The 19,044-nt window shown below is 40.7% G+C and overlaps 1 protein-coding gene across 1 annotated transcript; it reads left to right on the top strand.

The window, feature by feature from the left end:
- The first annotated feature begins 16 nt into the window (after positions 1 to 16).
- Positions 17 to 18,779, top strand: UFD1 (ubiquitin recognition factor in ER associated degradation 1). Its single transcript, XM_006134947.4, has 12 exons — positions 17 to 520; positions 2,161 to 2,293; positions 3,799 to 3,831; positions 4,502 to 4,623; positions 4,910 to 5,040; positions 6,084 to 6,156; positions 7,228 to 7,296; positions 8,418 to 8,483; positions 9,753 to 9,800; positions 12,279 to 12,367; positions 14,321 to 14,402; positions 16,669 to 18,779. Exons 1-12 carry the CDS (start codon positions 518 to 520, stop codon positions 16,741 to 16,743), a joined length of 924 nt encoding a protein of 307 aa, XP_006135009.1. The 5' UTR covers positions 17 to 517; the 3' UTR covers positions 16,744 to 18,779.
- Positions 18,780 to 19,044: the final 265 nt, after the last annotated feature.

Genomic DNA, 19,044 nt, shown 5'->3' with positions numbered 1-19,044 from the left:
ACCTGCCCCTCTATTAGATATAAACAAGCCATAAGCTCTAAAATATAACTGTTTCAGGAGTGAATAGGAAAAATCGTTTGTTTAACAAAAGACGATGTTGACGCCTGTGAAGCAACTTCCGCCTTTTCTCCAAGGGGCTGCACCGGAAGTCTCTTGGCTTTCTCAATAAGGGGCTATTGATAAGCCGTTGCATTCTGGGAAATGTAGTTTAGTGGGAACAGTGGGCCAAACCTCCCAAATGTTTTTCGCGCCTTTGAGACCTATGAGGGCGTTCGGTTTCTGCTGATCGCGTTCACCGCTGGTAGGATAGCCCCCACGCCTGTCGAAACTGAAAGTCACTCTTAGAGCAAAGGGGCAGGGCCCAGTGATTTCCTCCTCCCTGCTTCCCTTTCCCTCAGCAGAGGATTTCCTGTGGGGGGAGGAGCAGCCGTCGCTGCATTGATCCTGCCCAGACGTGAAGGCGCTTCTCTGGGATCCCCTGCCGAGAGCTGTATAAGCAAGAAGACGGCGCGACAGGATGGTAAAAGCCTTTCCGGGGGTTTGTGGGGGTGCCTAAGAACGGGGGGCGCAGGGGGACGGGACGGAGAAAGTTGCGGAGTCATCGCGCGTGCATTGTTGTGCCCAGGCAGGGGAGGCGCTAGGGGAGCCTGTCCAGCAACAAACACGTCACTGCTCTGCGAGGGGGTCGGAGTTTGTCCCTTTGGGCCCAACGCATTGAGGGAGCCGCCTCAGGGAGCCTGTCTGGGACATAAGTAAACAACCCTCCTCTTCGCCCATCCCTCCCTCCTGGCCCCGCCGCCTTTCCTTTCACAAGTAGCCGACTGGAACAGGAGAGGTTTTTAAAGCCCTCTCTGGAAACCTCTCCAGCAAAGTCTTTGCTCCCAAGAGCAGAGGATAGCTAAGAAAGCAACCCCAATTTAGCCTGCCCACTCATTGATGGTTGCAGGGTGGCTTTTTTGTGTAGTGATATATGGAGACAAGTCTCAGAGCCATGTTTGTCTGTATCTGCAAAAACAAGAGTCCTGTGACACCTTATAGGCTAACCAGTGTGTTTGGGCATAAGCTTTTGTATGTAAAAGCCACTTAATCAGATGCATGCATCTTTGTCATCCATCTGACAGAGTGGTTTTTATGCACAATAGCTTATGCCCAAACACATCTATTAATATATAAGGTGCCACAGCACTCCTTATTATATATGGAGTAATCTTAAAAAGTTTACAGCCGTGGTGCCCAACAAACTAGTCACTAGCCACATTTGGCTGTTTGGCCAGTTGATTGTGGCTAATTCGCTATAGCTTCAATACTGGTTGGACACCACAGATTTAGTCTGAGTCGCCTCCTTTCCCCTTAATTCTGAGTATTTCCTGAGAAATTCTGAGTATATTCCCTTTCGTTTGTTTTACTACCTTACTGTATTCCTATGCATGATTTGCTTTCAGGAATGATGAAGACCTAAGACTGTGCTTATTTTTATACTATATGCACTGTCATCTCTTTTATCATTAAAATAAAAGTGTAATTGTACAAAAATATCCTTCTGCCACACCTAAGTTGAATATCTCTTACCCTGTGCTGAAGAAGTAAATACAGTAAAACTGCAATAGTCCAGCATCCAATTGTACGGATGCCTGATAGTCTGGCATCAAAATGGCAAGAGCCTAGTGAGTGAGCTTTGGCAAAAAACGAGTCACAAGGCGGCGGCGGCAGCAGCAGCAGCAGCTGAACTGAACAAAACCGTACTGGACTGAGTCAGTCTGCCACTAGCATTGTGTGGCGCTGGACAGTGCTTGTGCTATAATAAAAAGGGTTAAAAACACTTTATATACAGTATATTGTGTGTGTGTGTGTGTGTGTGTGTGTGTGTGTGTGTGTGTGTGTGTGTGAGAGAGAGAGAGAGAGAGAGAGAGAGAGAGAGAGTGTGATATATATATATATATATATATATATATATAAACCATCTTATAGTACCTCCTGTTAGTCCAGCATATCCAATAATCCGGCACCACCTAGGTCCCAAAGGTTCCGGATGATCAGAACTCTACTGTAAATGACAATCACTTGTATTCTTCGTTGAATTTAAATAATCTCTTTTGTAAAAATCTTAAGTCTGCTGGTGTCTTTGCAAAGTGGATCAATGTCTTTTCTTTCCTCCCACAGTTTTCTTTTAATATGTTTGATCATCCAATCCCCCGAGTTTTCCAGAACCGCTTCTCAACCCAGTATCGTTGCTTCTCAGTATCTATGCTTGCAGGACCTAATGACAGATCAGATGTGGAGAAAGGCGGGAAGAGTATGTGCATGTTTTATTTTGAATAATACACTGCTGAATGTTACATATAAATATTCAGTAGTATTGTATATGGCAGGTGATTGTAGAAACAGGATGAGGCCAAAAACATAATAAAGCATGGAAACTTATTGATGGCTTTGTGATTTCAGTTAAAGGGGAACTCACAGATTAAATAATCTTTTCTTACATTAATATAGTTTAATTGATGTTGATGTTCCTGATTTATCTTTGTGTAAACTAGAAGTCACATGATTTAAAAAGAAAACAAGTGGCTTTACTTGTCATTTAATATATAAATCATTTAAAAATCTGTTGTTTTTACCATATGTGTTGTTTTAACTTCCTCTTTATGTTTCACTCAGTTTGAACAAGGAGAATAGATTTGTCAGCTCTGTTTTCAGGCTCCCATATTTAAATCCAATGCTGTGTTGTTGAGTTGTCAGCATTTTGGTTGTTTAATTATAACCAAATAAAATTACTTTGGGAAAATATGCTAATGTTTTTAAAATATTAGGTTTTGTAAAACTTTCTAAATTCTCCCACTTGCCCCACTCAGAATTTATATTTTGAGTTAAAACTACTAGATGTTTTTGTCTAGACCAGGGTGGGCAATAATTTTTGGTGGGGGGCCACTCAAAGATTTTAGTAAGTGGTAAAGGGCCGCAATTTTCTGTGGAAGATCTAGGGTGAAGATTGGGTGCAGAAGGACTCATGGAATAAGGGACTGGGGTGCAGGAGATGGCATGAGGTCTTACAGGGTGTTTGGGTTGAGGAGGGAGTTGTGACTTGTGTATGGAGATTGGAGTGTAGGGTCAGGATGGGAGTGTGGGTGCAGGAGAAGATTCTGTCCTGGGGGAGGGATGTAACAGGTGGTACAGAATCTGGGAGGGAGTTGTCACCTTGGGCAGGAGGTGCAGATGATTATCTGGGGGAATGAGTTGGGGTGCTAGAGGTAGGCGCTGGACGGGAGGAGTTTACCTAATTCTCTCCTGGCCGGCAGCCCCAGCCCACTTAAAAATAAAAGCTCTTCCTCCACCGGCTCTCAAGTCCCACTGCCCCAGTCACTCAGGCCAATATCTCAGTTCCAATTGGCTTGCTGTTTCCAGCCAATTGGAGCTGGGAGATTGGCTGAGGTCAGTTCTTATTGGCTGATTGTTTCTGGCCAATAGGAGCTAAGGATTGGGCTGGGGGCAGGGAGATTGCATGAAGCCTCCCTCTCCCTGCAGAGTAGAGAAATGCAGGGACAGCTTGCAAGTGCCTCAGGGTTCTGGCAGGGTGCCCCGTGGGACAGATCCTGTGGCTTGGCAGGATGGACCTAGCCCCCACGCTGTATTTTGCCCAGCCCTGGTCTAGACTGATTCTGATAGCATTTGTAGCTCAGAAATTCAGAAGCCTGGTACAATGCTGCCTGCCAAGAAGGAATGATCAAACTGTATAATTTTTTGTGGCTTTCCGTAGCCATGCTGTTCCTGTTCTTATTGTAACTTTTTTATTAATTTCTGCAGTAATTATGCCACCATCTGCTTTGGATCAACTCAGTAAGTAATTTTCATTCTGTTGTAAGAACACTAGAAATTTAGTGCTGTGTGTATGTGTAGGCAAACAGCAGAAAATGCTTTATATAGTCATTAAAATGTGATTTAGAAAGATATACTGGAAAAATCCATACTTTGAGGATTTTTTTACATAGTTTCTAAAAGGGTTTTGTTTTATCTGCACATAGTTCAAATGCAAAGCAGACAGTTTTAAGCGTTCTAACAGCTGCCTGACACTAGTATCAATTCTTAAATTGATGAAATTATCATGCTTTATCAATAATTTCAAATATTTGTATGTGTTTGCCACCTTGGTTCTGTTGTCTTGGCCTCCACTGACTGAAGTGAATTCACAAAGTTTATTTTATAAGTAGAAGAATGGAGGTTCTAGACACTAAGCTGGGTTTCTTCCATTTATGCGGGTCTGCTAGAAGTCAATAGTTTTAGTATACCAAATATATCAAACAGTCTTTCCTCCTTTTACTAGCTAAGGTGTCTTCTGTCTGTACTTTATCTCCTTTAATAAGTTGTTTGTTGGAGGTGGGGTACTTGGAAAGACTCTCAATTTCTCTAGGATATTGTCTAATTATCCTGCTAATATTCAGTCTCTGCAGCCTTTATAAATCTACTATGAGTTTTATAACATATTGTATCTTTTTTACCCTTCTGCCAGGTCGACTTAACATTACATACCCAATGTTATTTAAGCTGACCAATAAAAATTCAGATCGAATGACACATTGTGGTGTGCTAGAATTTGTGGCTGATGAAGGCATTTGTTACCTTCCACATTGGGTAAGTGGTTTTACACCAAAGTGTCAGAATTTAAAGTACAGGATTAGTGGGGTGATGTTAAAGTAGAATATTTGCTAGAATATTTGCTGAAATTGTATTTCAGTTGCAGAGTCAACACTCGTTGGTGTTTCAGTTACAGCTAACACTTTCTTCTGAGTTAATCAGTGTAGGTTGTTGCCTGTATGAGGTTGCATATTCGCAAGGGAAATTCCATCTGAAAGTTATCTGTTTCTGTTGCATAGATACTTATACAGTGTCCTGTCTTTGTCTCCAATATTCTTTGCAGATGATGCAGAACTTGCTTCTGGAAGAAGGAGGCCTGGTGCAGGTAGAGAGTGTTAACCTTCAAGTGGCTACTTATTCAAAGTTTCAACCACAAAGTCCAGACTTCCTTGACATCACCAATCCCAAAGCTGTGTATCCTTTCACTTCATTCCGGAAAAGGAACAGAAAGTGCTTTGGCACTAGTTTACCCTAAACAGGAGAGAAAAGGTTGGGCAGCTTTTCAGCATTGTTTGTATACTTCTATTAGCATTTTACTGTTACTAGGGCCATCTCTGAAAACTTAGGGGTATGAGAATGAAATCTGATAGGAGCCAGAGAGTGATGTGAATTCCCTGTGGGGAAAAAAGGCATTCTTCTAAATGAGAGCTTAAGGAAGTGGAAACAAATCCTGTAGTCCTTGCTCAGGCAAACATTCTGTGCACCAAAGAATAAAAGCCTAAATAGGGAATAAAGGATTTTTCCTTAAAATGAATCAGTGAGAACTGCTAGGTAGTTGGCTTATCTATAAATAGGCCACTAGTTCAGAAGCTTAACTGAAGTAATTTTAGAAAAAATTCTGGGCCTTTATTTTCCAGACAGTATGAATAGGTAAGAAATTGTGGTGTGAAGCACAATGCCTTGTTTTACTATTTGGAGGACTTTATTGGGTTTCCCTAAGAACATCTATAAAGGATGTTGAATTTCTAATACTTACTAAACTGTCGATGGTACTCATATTTTAAGTCACATGTAAGAGAGCTGGAACATTTGTTGATGTATAACTTGAATACAGGCAGTCCCTGGGTTACATGGATCCGACTTACATCGGATTCCTACTTACAAACGGGGTGAGGCAACCCCGCACTAGCTGCTTCCCCCCAGCAGACCAGGGAGATGCGAAGCTAGCGCCTGCCCCCCTCCCCCCCCCCCTCCCAGCAGACCAGGGAGACGCAGAGTGGCTTTTCTCAGCAGACACCTCAGCTTGAGAATAAAGGACTGAGGGAAGTGAGGTGTGGGAGAATAAAACTGAGCTCTGGAGAAATGTTTGGCTAGAGTTTCCCCTACAATATGTACCAGTTCCGACTTACATACAAATTCAACTTAAGAACAAACCTACAGTCCCTATCTTGTACGTAACCCGGTGACTGCCTGTATTACACTGAAAACAATCATACAGTTCTTAACATGATCCAAAGACTAGAAAATGCTTTGAGAAACTTTGCTTGTCTAACCACTGGGGATGTTATTGCCATCAACTACAATGAGAAGGTATGGTATCTAGTGTAAATAACATTATCTAACTAAACCTGCATGCAATCCTAGGAAACACAAATCATGTCTCTGCGTATGTATAGCATGGAACCCTAAAAATACATTTATAGAATCACATAATTTGCAGATACTCACATTGAGCGTCAGTAGTAGCTGAACAGGAGACCCATGCAGTCTTTTGTTCAGCTTAAACTACCATCCTAGTTCACCCATTTTTCTGCACAAATTTGTGAATGGACACTGTGTGAGCTACATGTCAGAAGCAAATAGACCCAATGAAGAAAGATGTAATAGCTCTGAAAACAGCTTCTCAGGGACTTTGGACATCTCAAGGAAGCAGGCGGGACCTTCCCCAGGGCTAGGTATCCCATGGCTAATAGGACCCAGATTTTCAGTCGCTAAAAATGCAAAAATCTATGGTAGCTTCACCTGTACTTTTCTTTTTAAAAGAGATCTTTTTTTAATTCTGAGAATGAGAAATGCAGTCAGTTCTTTAATTTCTGATCTCTGACACTTTGAATTACTGAACTATTTTAAATTCAAATTAATTTTGCTTCTGGAGAAAATACTTATTTGCCAGGATTCAGCTCAGCTTAGATAACTTATGGTTAAATTATAAATCATTTCAGATAAATGATTATTAGGAGCAAAATAGACTCTTAGCAATGGTAAAACTTTAGAGGACCATTTTATCATACATTAATACATGTATTCTGCCTCACCCTAACTTGTAGCTGGTTTTTGGAAACTGGAAGTAAGGAGATTCAGAATCAGATAACTGGCCTCTGACCAAATAAATCCCTCTACTTGTATTGAGAGGCAACAAAAAATTCAGTGTAGTCCTCCATTTTGAAATATGGTCATGGTGGTGACACCCAGAGGTCCTTATCTGATTGAACCCTTTGTTGTGGTACATGTTGTATAAACAGAGATAGACACAGTCCCTAATCTGAAGAGCTTACAGTCTATTGGAACAAATGGTCTCCATTGTGAGAATGTTGTCCAAGTTTCTTTATCAATTTACACACCAAGAGGAATGGCTTTATATTATTCATTCTCCTGTTTCAGATCTACGAGCTCCGGGTAATGGAGACCAAACCTGATAAAGCTGTGTCCATCATAGAGTGTGATATGAATGTAAGTTGAAATTTTTGTGACAGGATTTTTACTGTCACTTATTCTTTTGAGAAAGGGCATTTGATCATGACATTTGCCTATAATGCAACATTATCTATGTTGTAGGAAAGGTGAGCATTCAGTAATATAGCACTTGTAATTATAGGTGAGCTGCAAGATGAAGGCCACAGATAATATGTCTTTTGGTGATTGAACTGCATGTAATTCCTGTAGAACTTTAGTTTGCAGACTGTTCTCCTGGTGACTTTGTTTTATGTCCTTACTAGAAGATTTACTTTGTATTGCGTGGGCCCTTAACTCAAATAAGTTTTGGTTTTCTTCATTTAAATCATTGTTCTGGGGTGGGGCTAGAATTGAGCGGCTCAGTATGCAGGCTGCTCTGGGGAGAGAGGATAACCCCAGTTATCTCTTACTGCAGCAACTTCGAGCCAGGTGAGAAGCACCTGTCCGTGGCCACTACATAGCCCCTGCAGGGATGCATGTCTACCGGCTGGGGAAGAGACAGGCATACAAACAGACAAACTCTTTGAAATATATAGTATATAGCTGTTCCTTTCTCCACTCCTGCCCCCTGCTAGCCCTATGGGGTAGCTGTCCTAGTCTCCATCTCTTGCCTTCTGCTGCTTTCCATGGTCATTCTGCAGTAAAACTATGTCTCCTGCCAGATGCCTCCCTTTTCATTTTATGAGAAACAATCCCATTCCAGGCACAACTCCTTGTCCTGGCACAACCAAACCCTTACATTGCTTTAAGTTATGATAAGAGGGAGCTGCATACCAAATTTGGTGGTGCTGTCTCTTACCATTTGGGAGAAGTTCATGAACAAATAGACTCATGGACAGATGGACCCACATTTCTAAAATATATAGTATAAAAGATGGTAGTCTGTTTGACAGCCTGGAAACTGAAGAGTTAGAATAGTTGCACCTTCAGAGACAAGTCTTCCACATTCCAATTGTAACGTTTTTATTAACTACGCTTTTTAAAAGATCTGTTCCCTTTAGTTCAAAATAGAAGGATAGAGCTTGTTGAGACTTTAGGGAGTGGCAAATTATGATATATTTTTTTAAAACTGTATCTGTAAAAAGCAAACACTGACATTTCTCTTGCTACAAAAACAGGTGGATTTTGATGCACCTTTGGGGTACAAAGAACCAGAAAGACACACACAACACGAGGAGAACACAGTAAGTTAAGTTCATTCTTGTTCTCTTAAGTGCATTCTCTTTAGCTGCCTTCTCTTTTAACTCTGGCCGTAAAGAAAGCTAATGGAAGCCTCTTTATGAAAAGGTGTTGAGCTCAAACAACTTAGCTATAAATTTTATTTCCCAGATGCTCTTGCCTAAATTTATTTTCTTTGATTTCTTTTCCCCACAGAGATTGTTCATGTAGAACAGCTTATTTCCAGGGCAAAAACTTTGTCCAATAATTGATACTCCGTGAACTTTATAAAATACTTGTAAAAGTTCATTGTGTAGAGAGTTATGTTTATAAAATTTGTAGATGATACTAAGAAGGGAGGGGTTCCAAGTGCTTTGGAAGATAGGATTATAATTCAAAATGACCTGGACAAACTGGAGAAATGATCTGAGATAAATAGGATGAAATTCAATAAGAACGAATGCAAAGTACTCCATTTAGGGAGGAATAATTAGTTTCACATATTGAAAATGTCTAGAAAGGAGCACTACAGAAAGGAATCTAAGGGCCATAGGGGACCACAAACTAAATATGACTCAACAGCGTGACACTGTTTTAAAAAATTAAACATCGTTCTGGGAAAGACTTAACAGGAATGTTGTAAGCAAGACATGAGAAGTAATTCTTCTGCTCTACTCAGTGTTGATTAGGCCTCAGTTGGAGTATTGAGTCCAGTTCTGGGGAATACGTTTCAGAAAATATGTAGAAAAACTTGAGAAGGTCCGGAAAAGAGCAACAAAAATGATTAAAGGTCTAGAAAATATGACCTATAAGGGAAGACTGAAAGAACTCAATTTGTTTAGTGTGGAAAAGAAAAGATTGAGAGGGGACATTAACAGCATTCAAGTGCCTAAAATGGTGTCATAAGGAGGAGGGAGAAAAATTATTCTCCTTGACGTCTGATGATGGGACAAGAAGCAGTGAGCTTAAATTGTAGCAAGGGAGGTTGAGGATGGATATTAGGAAGAACTTCCTAACTGTAAGACTGGCTAAACCCTGGAATAAATTGCCCAAGGAGGTTGTGGAATCTCCATCCCTTGAGATTTTTAAGAATAGGTTAGATAAAAATCTGTAAGGGATTATCTAGATGGTGCTTGGTCCTCCCATAAGTGCCAGGAAAGGACTTGATGATCTCTTGGGGTCCCTTCTAGAGATCCCTTCTAGTTCCAGGATTCTCTGAAGTCCATGAAATATTTGTTAATTTTGATTAACAAAGCATGAATATAATTAAACAGCTTTTCTCCTTTCTTTCCTAGGATGTTGAAGCAGATCACAGTGGCTACGTGAGTGACCTAGGATTTCGTGTGAGTATCTTCTATCTGATAGTGTTGAGCACTCTGAGCCTATTCTTTTACTCAGAGCTTTTCTTTTACTTAGAAACAAATATGAAAAACAACTCAAGTCTCACCACTTCACAGGGGCTTGTCTTTTAGTTCTCATCTCTGGGCTTTTCTGGCTTTTCCAGATGAGGCTTCGTTCAGTTACCTCCTGCTTGGTATAGGTGTTTTCTTCTTAGGCCTTCCAAGCATGACGGGCCTTTACTGCCCTTGGGTCCCCCTTTTCTGTGTCTAGGCTGCCTCTGATTGCAGCAGATGCTGCTTTTAGCATGTAATTACACAACAGCTTGACCTGAAAGTCCAGGCTTGGAGCAAGGTGCTGGATCCAGCTCCCTGTACCAGGTATTGCAACTTGCTGCACGAAGTCACAGTGCCACTCAGATTGGGCACAGCCACACTTCTATTATTACAGGGGCAGTGGGGTGCTGTTTGTTACACATTTGAATGAGTGGTGTTGTGGCCTGGTACGTAGGATGGCAGTGCTGCACAGATTTGGCCCATCTGCCCCTCTATCATCATATCCCCAGAGTGGGGAACCGGGCCCAGCCCATGGGATGGAAGCCACTGCTGCAGGGTGATTGAGGTGGCCTCACTGAGCCACTCTGCAACCTCTCTTCGCACTGTCTGCAACCCCCATGTCTCTACTTCAGAGCCTTCTAGCTCCTGAAGGGGGAGAATGTGAAGTTCTTCCCTCCCCCATCATGGATAAAATGAAATAATAGAAAAAAGAAAATCTGGAAAGTTATTTTTTTTTTAAAAAAGGCTTTCATGGATCTCTAACAATCATCTTGCTGCATGCCCTAAAAGATATGTGTAAGAGTCTGTGTAATAGATTCTCACTGCAACGCATTTGTCAGGAATTTCTGAGATACAAATAGAGCAGTAACATGAATTCTGAATTCATAGTAATTATTAGCACTTAAGACTCTGATACATTGTATGTACTGGAAGTAACCCTTAAGCATCTAACAGTACCTAAAAGAAGTAAAAAAATTTTGATAAAATGTTATTGGGAGCACAAACTAGGCATTGCCTCTGGACAGTTGCATAGCATTGGCACTACTATATCAACATACTTGGTAAATAAGATGTAGGCTCTAGAGTAAAAGTTCCTGCCATTATAAATGTCATAAAATGATGGACTCATCTTAAAACAATCATGCTTTTACAGTATTCATGTGCTTAGCTGTTCTGAGATTCAGCCACAAACACCTTTAAGCCAGTCTGACATGCCATCCAGTAATGTGTAGGGATTTGTGCAGTGTAGAACAGACACCCATATGTACTTTTACAGATGTACTCTTGCAAATGACATGCAGTTGATGGTGTGGGAATAAACTAAACTAGAGCACAAATTACACCCTTATGAAAAATCACTGCTGTTACAGCCCAGTTGCCTAGGCCCTGTTCTGTAGTCACTATCGTTTCAGTCAGGGAAGACAAGATGTGATTTTTTTTTTTTTTTTCCAACAGTGGAAACTTAAGATAGACATTAGGAAAAACTTCCAGTCAGGATAGTTGAGTGCTGGAATAAATTGTCTAGGAAGGGAGTGGAATCTCTGTCGCTGGACATTTTTAAGAGCAGCTTAGGCAAACATCTATCAGGAATGGTCTAGATAATTCTTAGTCATGCCTTACATGCAGGGAACTGGACTTGAAGAACTCTTGATGTCAAAGCTATTTCATCAGCCAAAGAGGTGCTGGCCAACAGTGGTGAATGCTCTCAACTATTCTTGACTATGGATGTTAAATTTAGATTAATTAGCTAATTGAATAATCAATGTACTTTGCATCTACTATTTTATTAGTTGATAAGGGCACTTCTGCCTTTGAAGTATATCAACATTTCAAAGGCAAAAACACTGCGGGAAGCACGAGGCCAGTGGGAGACTCAAGTACTCAGGCTCCATGTGGCATTTCACAGCAGGGGAGTCCCCAGCTGACTGTGGGCACCACACAGTGCTGCCACTTTGAAATGCCCTGTGCATGGCCAGCTGGGAACTGGTCCTGGGCGGCATGTGGCATTTCAAAGTGGCAGACCCCGGGCTGCATGCAGCGTTTCAAAGCGGCAGTGTCACATGTAGTCCATGGTTTGGCCCCGGGCTCTACGCAGTGCTGCCACTTTGAAGCACCCCATTTTCTTCCCTCTTCCCTTGCTGCTTCTTTGTGATAGAGGCAGCAGGGGGGAGGAGGGACCCACTAGCTTTCACATCCCTATTCCTGATGAGCCAAGAGATGGGAACTGAAATAACATTCTAGTCTCTTGCATGACACGAGACTCAGGACTAGATTCTAGAGTAAAAATTCCTTATATTATAAATGTCAGATCCTGTGCTTACTTGAGCGTTTTTAATAAAACATGCTTGCAGTGCTCACAAATCTTGAGGTGTTAATTTAACAATTAGGTGAAATGTGTGGAAATGACTTTTTGCTTTATACCTGTAGGCATTCTCTGGCTCTGGGAATAGGCTAGATGGTAAGAAGAAAGGTGTCGAGCCTAGTCCCTCACCAATTAAACCAGGAGACATTCGAAGGTTAGCCCATTTAATTCAGAATTCTATAGTTGGGAAGTCAATGTTTGAACATAATGAATTATTCTTGATTTATCTGCTTCTGAAATGTCAGTAATATCTTGATTTCCACAAATGTATCTGACCAAGTTAAAAATATAATATATGGTGCTTTGAGAGTGATCAGGTTAATCAGATGGCTCCATATCTGTAAAAGTATGAAAGTGTTGCCTCTCTTAGCCTTGTAACAAATGCCTAACTGTTTTAGTGCCTAAAAACATTTTCAGAAGGCATTTAGGCCCTTGAGTCTAAATCTCGTTGACTATCAGTGTATGTACTTTTACAAAACTGGGCCATGGTCTTGTTTTGTTTCCTCACAGGATAAATGCACAAGCATTTCTAAACAGGGCAGACTGATTTAACTCAACACAATTTAAATCACCAATTTTAATCGTGATTTAAATCTGTAACCAGGAAATCTTGACTTAAATAATCAATTCTGATTGTTTTGTGTAGCTGTATTTTTAGTTATTTTCTAAAGAAAAATTGATTCTCACAAATTGATAACCATTAAAACATGTTGAGTTGCAAATAAATATAGCCTTTACACTACATTAGGTGGTTCTTGCTAACAAAGAGGCGATAGCTTATCTTACATTTTATTCAGATTCTTAATCTTTCCTTTTTCTTTATTTTAGAAAATTGTGAATTTCTTATTTACCAGATTATGAGCTTTTTCTCCTGTGTTTTGTATCGGGTTCTAGCTGAAGAGAAATTCAAACGCAATTAAAAATGTGCAGAAATAGCATTTTAATGTTGTAAAATCGAACTATCTTAAAAATGATAGATACATAAGAAAAAAAGCTTATAAAAAGATTTATCAAAATATTTTGTAGTTAAAACTAATACATTTATTAAACATAAAAGTATTATGTGTAATTAAGGAATTGACCTGATTCTCTTTTGTCATATGGATTCGAACAGGAAAACAAGTTTTCTTGCTTTTTCAACCTCCAGTTGGTATTTCAACTTTGAATGAGCTAATCATGTGATTTAATTAGTTAAACTGAAATTAAGAAAATATTTTCTCTCTGCACTTGCAAAAGAGGCTATTACAGTCAAAAGCTGATTTCCACCAATTCAGAAGTTAGACTTTCTTTAAAACTTGGCAGCAAATGTGCTATTCAATATTAATGTTTTATATTCAATTTAAATTATTTTAATAGATTATAGTTAAATTAGGCTGTAATCTATTATCAATTTCTATTTTAAATAGATTTAAAGTGTATTTCTTTTAAATAAAAAATATTGAACTGAAATTTTTTAAAATGCAATTAAAAATCAATTTTCATCCACTCTGCTTCTGAATTAAGACTCACTATAGTAATGGTCCTATTAGTAGAATTTGAGCTCTTTTGGAAAGTGCAGGCATGATCCCTACATATGGCTGTAGACAACTAAAGTGACTCATCACAGGTATTTCTTTGTAATATTTCCTTAGCTCTAGTAAATAAATCTCTGGTCTGAGACTGTACTAGCAAAATAAACCTAATGAGAACTCTTCAAAAGGAATAGTTAAGATGACACTCAAAAAACCAAACAGTCACAACAAACATTGTAGAAAATAGTCCTTGCTACTGTTTGTCCCATTTATTCCCATTACAAGACTCTTAAGGCCTGATTTATACTACATGGGAAGATCGAAATAAGACATGCAACTCCAGCTGCCGTAAATTACATAGCTGAGGTAGATGTATCTTAAATTCCTGTCCACAAAGTGTGAGGTTGACAGGAACAAACACTCCCATCAACTTCCATTACTCCTCACGAGGGCGCCGTTTGAGTTCAATCTAGCAGGTCTATACTACACCTGCTAAATCAAACCCTGGAAGATTGACCACAGCAGCATTGATCTTCCATGTAGTGTAGCCTTAAACATTTATTCTGTACATTAATATCTCAATCTTTCTTTCCCAGAGGAATACCTAATTATGACTTCAAAATCGGTAGGATCACATTCATTAGAAATTCTCGACCACTAGTCAAGAAAGTTGAAGAGGTAAGTAAACCTCTGCACCTTGTCGTATTTGTAGAGAACGTAATGCAGTGGAACTAACAGTCATTAAAGGGGTCTGCATTAGGAATGTCAACATCAACAACATGAAATCAGCTTACATGAGTAACTGATCAACCTGGGCTTATCGGTTAATCCTATCAACTACATGCACTATCCTCCCTCTCTCCCCCATGGTTGCCCCTGTATCAGAGGCAGCAAGGGGGGGTAGGCAGGAGCTGACACGTACAGGGAGCCAGCTTTTAAGCCAACCCTCTGAATATGCTGGCTTCAGTGGAGCTGCTTCCCCCACTCTGCCTCCCAGAGAGGCTGCTGGGATGGGGCAGACGGGAGCTGATGCTCTGAGGGGAAGTGCTGGTTTAAAAGCTGTCTCCCTGTGAGCACCGACTCCTGCCTTTCCCGTGGTAAATGTGTAACCGCTAAAATTTCAAGATACTACACATTTACACAAATAACCAATAGTTAACATCCCTAGTCTGCATTGCTTATTGGTCCAACTCCTGCAAACCTGCCCGCATGTTTTGTTTGTTGACTCTGATGCTGCAGACCGATCTAAGGTCAAAACAATAAAGAAAAAATACGGTAACTATAAATTATATAAATTACTGAAATCTAGTTAAAATAATGTTTTAATGACATGAGCAAGGTTCCCTTTATGGAAGACTTTTTAGGGCATATTGTGGTACGTGGCTGCAGTTCAGCATATATCATGTATGTATGTATGTATGTATGTATGTATGTAGTAGCCCAGTGTCTGAGAATCTGTAACGCCGAAATACTGGCTGTTCCCTCTGGGGGGGCGCTGTTGCCTGAAATGCTGGCTGTTCCCTTTGGGCGGCCCATGCTGCATGGGGAGTATGGGGCCCGAACGGCCGCTTGCTCCCCCATGGCGGCCCGGCTGAGTGGTGCAGAAGTCAGCCGAGCGCCATGGCGGGAGGCGAAGGGGGGGCGGTGCAGTGACGTGAAGCGTGGCAGCGGCTCCAGGCCCCGCCCCCTGGCCATGAACATCGCCACCCCACCCCCCTTCGCCTCCTGCCGTGGCACTTGGCTGACTTCTGCACTGCTCAGCCAGGCTACCGTGTGAGAGCAAGTGGCGCAAGCAATTGTTTGGGCTCCGTGCTCCCCATGCAGCACGGGGAGTGCGGAGCCCAAATGGCCATTTGGGCTCCGTGGTCGAGAGACAGAGAGAGAGACCGGAGGCTCAGAAGAGAAGACCGACGTGGAGGAGAGACCTGAAAATCCCGTCTTATGACAGGCTAATTTGCTAGCGAATCCATAATCTCCTACATCCTTAAACAGTGGAAACTATTAACTGCTGGGTCTTTTCCTTCTGTCACAGAATATGCGTAATTCTCATTCATAAACTCCTGTTACATAAATCTGTTAGTCTCTAAGGACTCATCTAGACTATGCTAAAGTGTCGAAAGGGGATATGCAAATTCCAATCTCACTTTAGAAAGCAGAGCTTTTCCTCAAAAAATGAGGTTTACGCGACATTTTGAAAAAGGGGGAGGTTTGCCAAAAAAAACCACGTCTTGACTACTTTCAATCAGAAGAAGATATGCAGATTCCCACAGAATTTGCATATCCCCTTTCAACATTTTAGTGTAGTCTCGATGAACCCAAAGGTACCACAGGATTCCTCATTGTTAAAGCAAAGGAAATTATTTGCCATTTGTGGGAAAATTGGGCCCCTGCTTGTAGCACAGTAAATTGGTAGTATTTTAGCATAATGGATCTTAATCTCTTGTATCACTGAAATAGCTTGTTATTGAGCATGATCAGATCTGCTTTCTAAGCTCTCTGGCTTTGCCAATTCAAAGTCTGTGATTGCTCAGGGAGAACTTAGATTTTAAAACAACTCACTGATATTTAATATTATCAACAAGACAAAAAGCTCATATGTTGTAGGGTAAGCTGAGGCAGTCCATGGTATATCCATATATTCTCATGTTAGTTGACTTAAAAATTTTGCTTTGCATAAGCCTGGAAGAAGAAATAAAAAATGGTAGGGATGCATGGGGAATTTGAGTGCTGCTTTTAAATCTACAAAAGGTTACTTACTGCAACCATAACAACTTTTGGGGAAGGAAACAGTTTTCTTTGTAAATTATGGATGTGAAATCTCAATAGCCAGCGCATTTGTGCTTTTATTACGGAATATTGTCTGAAGCATGTCTTCAGCTTTTTTATTACTGATCAAAGAGAATCTTTCTTCTAAACAACTTTCTCTTTTCCCTTCTACATTCAGGATGAATCTGGTAGCCGGTTCATTGCATTTTCAGGAGAAGGCCAGTCCCTGCGCAAGAAAGGAAGGAAACCATAACTTATGGAACCTTTGGCCAATTGGGGAGAATAAAATAATATTGCACTGTTTTGGTTCCTAGTTACTGGGTTTGAAAAGAGGGAGGCTATTTGTCATATATAACATGCAGACACTTCAGTGTTGATACTACTTTAAAATGGAGTTGGTGATGTAGGAATTTTTTTTTTCAATTGAAGATTAAGCTTCAGGAGCTTGTAGTGGTTATTTTTTATGCTAGAAAGAGGAGAAGTGAGAGAAACGCGAGAAACAAAACCATCAAGATGTACCTTATTGAAAGATCAGTTTCTTTCTGCTGGCTTAGTTTGGAAGACTGTGCATCACTTTCTTTGATATTCCCCAACAATGATGGTATCAAGTTGTTCTGAGCTTGTTAGTTTTCCTTGTAAATTTGTTACTATTCTTTCAAACAACCTTTCCAATCCCAGGGTCTATAGAATCCATGGCATGTGTTTAGGTAGCATAGGCCTCAGTGGGAACACTTTGATCTGATTATGTTTTCTTAGCTGTTAAGTAAGAACCAACTTGAGAGATTTCCAAACTCTGACAGAGAACCAAAACCTTGCCTTTTAAGTTGTCATTGCAGACAGGGCTTCATATCTTTCTAATAATTAGGATACAGTAAGTTTGTTTAATATCCAGCAGTTACGAGTGAAACAGTAGAATGTATATGGATGGTAAAGACATGGCTTTGAGTTGTGCTGGGTGAGTACAAATGTCTTGTTCTCTCTTCTTCTAAAACAGTGGTGTGTTTCCCACATCGGACACACAGGATCTTTAATTTTCTCTTCCTCTTCCGTTACACTGACAAGAAACTGTTTATTCGGTCTCCTTAAAAATGAGGTATGCCCCTTTCTCAAGCCTGACTTTACACAGGGCACAGAGGCTGGCCAGGTTTTGACCACCCTCATATAAAGCAACGGCATTTTTTAAAATGTCTGTATCAAACAAATCCACAGTATTCTATTCTTCTCAAAAGCCAAAGCATTATTTGTCTACACTGTGACCTATAGCAAAAAAGGTTCATAGAAAAAAAGTTTCCTTGAAATTGCATGTAGTTTTTTTAGATTTAAAAAAATGTCCACATCTGCTGGCCTCTGGGAGATGGGCTCCTGCCTTTATCACTCCAGAAGTGAATTATAACTAGAATGGCATAATTATCTACCAGAACTGGCAATCTTACATAATAGACAAGAGAGAGTGATCACTCATAGCTGCCTACAATAACTTCCTGAATCACATAATAGAAATTGGATTTTATATAAAAAATGAAGCAACATTTATCTCCTCGCAGTGACTCTCACTTGGTGAGTAACAGTATTGATGCCACTGCCAATAGCAATGGATCTATTTACATAGTTCAGGTTCGAAGTATTCTGGAGAGCTAGAGTTGGAGAGTTCGTTTTGGGCTTATCTCTGTTAGGCTGTTGCTTCTGATGATAAAACTTCTTAAATCTCCTTGGTAAGACATTTTACTCTTACCAAAGGTGACCAATACAAAGGTTTTCAACTAGTATGTGGTTCATGAGAAACTTTGTTTTAATTATAGTTTTTGCTAATAAATAATTTATAATTAAGTAAAGATAATAAACATTGTAACCAAGTTATTTTGTTTCAGCTATACTATACAGTAATTCCTCATTTAACACTATAGATATGTTTCAGAAAATGATCATGTTAAGTGAAAACGTGTTATGCGGGGTCAATTTTCCCATTGAAAATAATGGAAAAGGCGGTGGTTGTGTTTCAAGCGGTGGTTTCTGTTGGGACCAGGACATAAGGTTGGGGGAAAAGGGAAACTGGGTTACAGCAGGGAGGGGAGGTATTTGGCTCTGGAAAAGGGAAGGGGAGGGGAATTGGGTTGGGAGTATGCCCCTGTGATGGGTCTGCTGGGACTTGCACTGCGTCCGGCGATGGGGGGGAGATGGGGAATGGCACAGCAAGCGGCAAACCCTCCGCCGCTTTGCAGGGAGGCAGGGGAAGCCTCGCCCAGCCCGGGCCGGCTGGGGAAACCCATCCATTGGTCTGCAAGCAGAGGAGAGGGGGTAAGGCATTCGGTGAGGGGGAGTCAGCGGGAAACAGCGCAGCAAGGGGCAAACACTCCACTGCTTTGCAGGGAGGTGGGGGAAACCCCGCGCAGCTGCTGGCAATGGGCCGACTGGAGAAATCATGTAATTCTGGGGACGGTCGTGTAATAAAAAAAAAAAAGTGCTAGTGTGAAAATGTGTTAAGCGGGCACGTGTTAAATGAGGAATTACTGTAATTGGTAATATGATTTTTCTTGCAAGGTGAATGTAAAATCCT

Source organism: Pelodiscus sinensis, chromosome Z (genome assembly GCF_052426305.1).
Source record: "Pelodiscus sinensis isolate ZL-2025 chromosome Z, ASM5242630v1, whole genome shotgun sequence".
Taxonomy (NCBI): Eukaryota; Metazoa; Chordata; order Testudines; family Trionychidae; genus Pelodiscus; species Pelodiscus sinensis.
Note: the sequence above shows the minus strand (reverse complement) of the source record. Positions and strands in the feature narration are given on the sequence as shown.

Excerpts from the sequence above, each read along its gene's own strand:
- UFD1 (XM_006134947.4), top strand. Across the intron at positions 12,368-14,320 it reads AAACCAGGAGACATTCGAAG|AGGAATACCTAATTATGACT; the intron begins GTTAGCCCATTT and ends TTTCTTTCCCAG. Across the intron at positions 14,403-16,668 it reads TAGTCAAGAAAGTTGAAGAG|GATGAATCTGGTAGCCGGTT; the intron begins GTAAGTAAACCT and ends TTCTACATTCAG.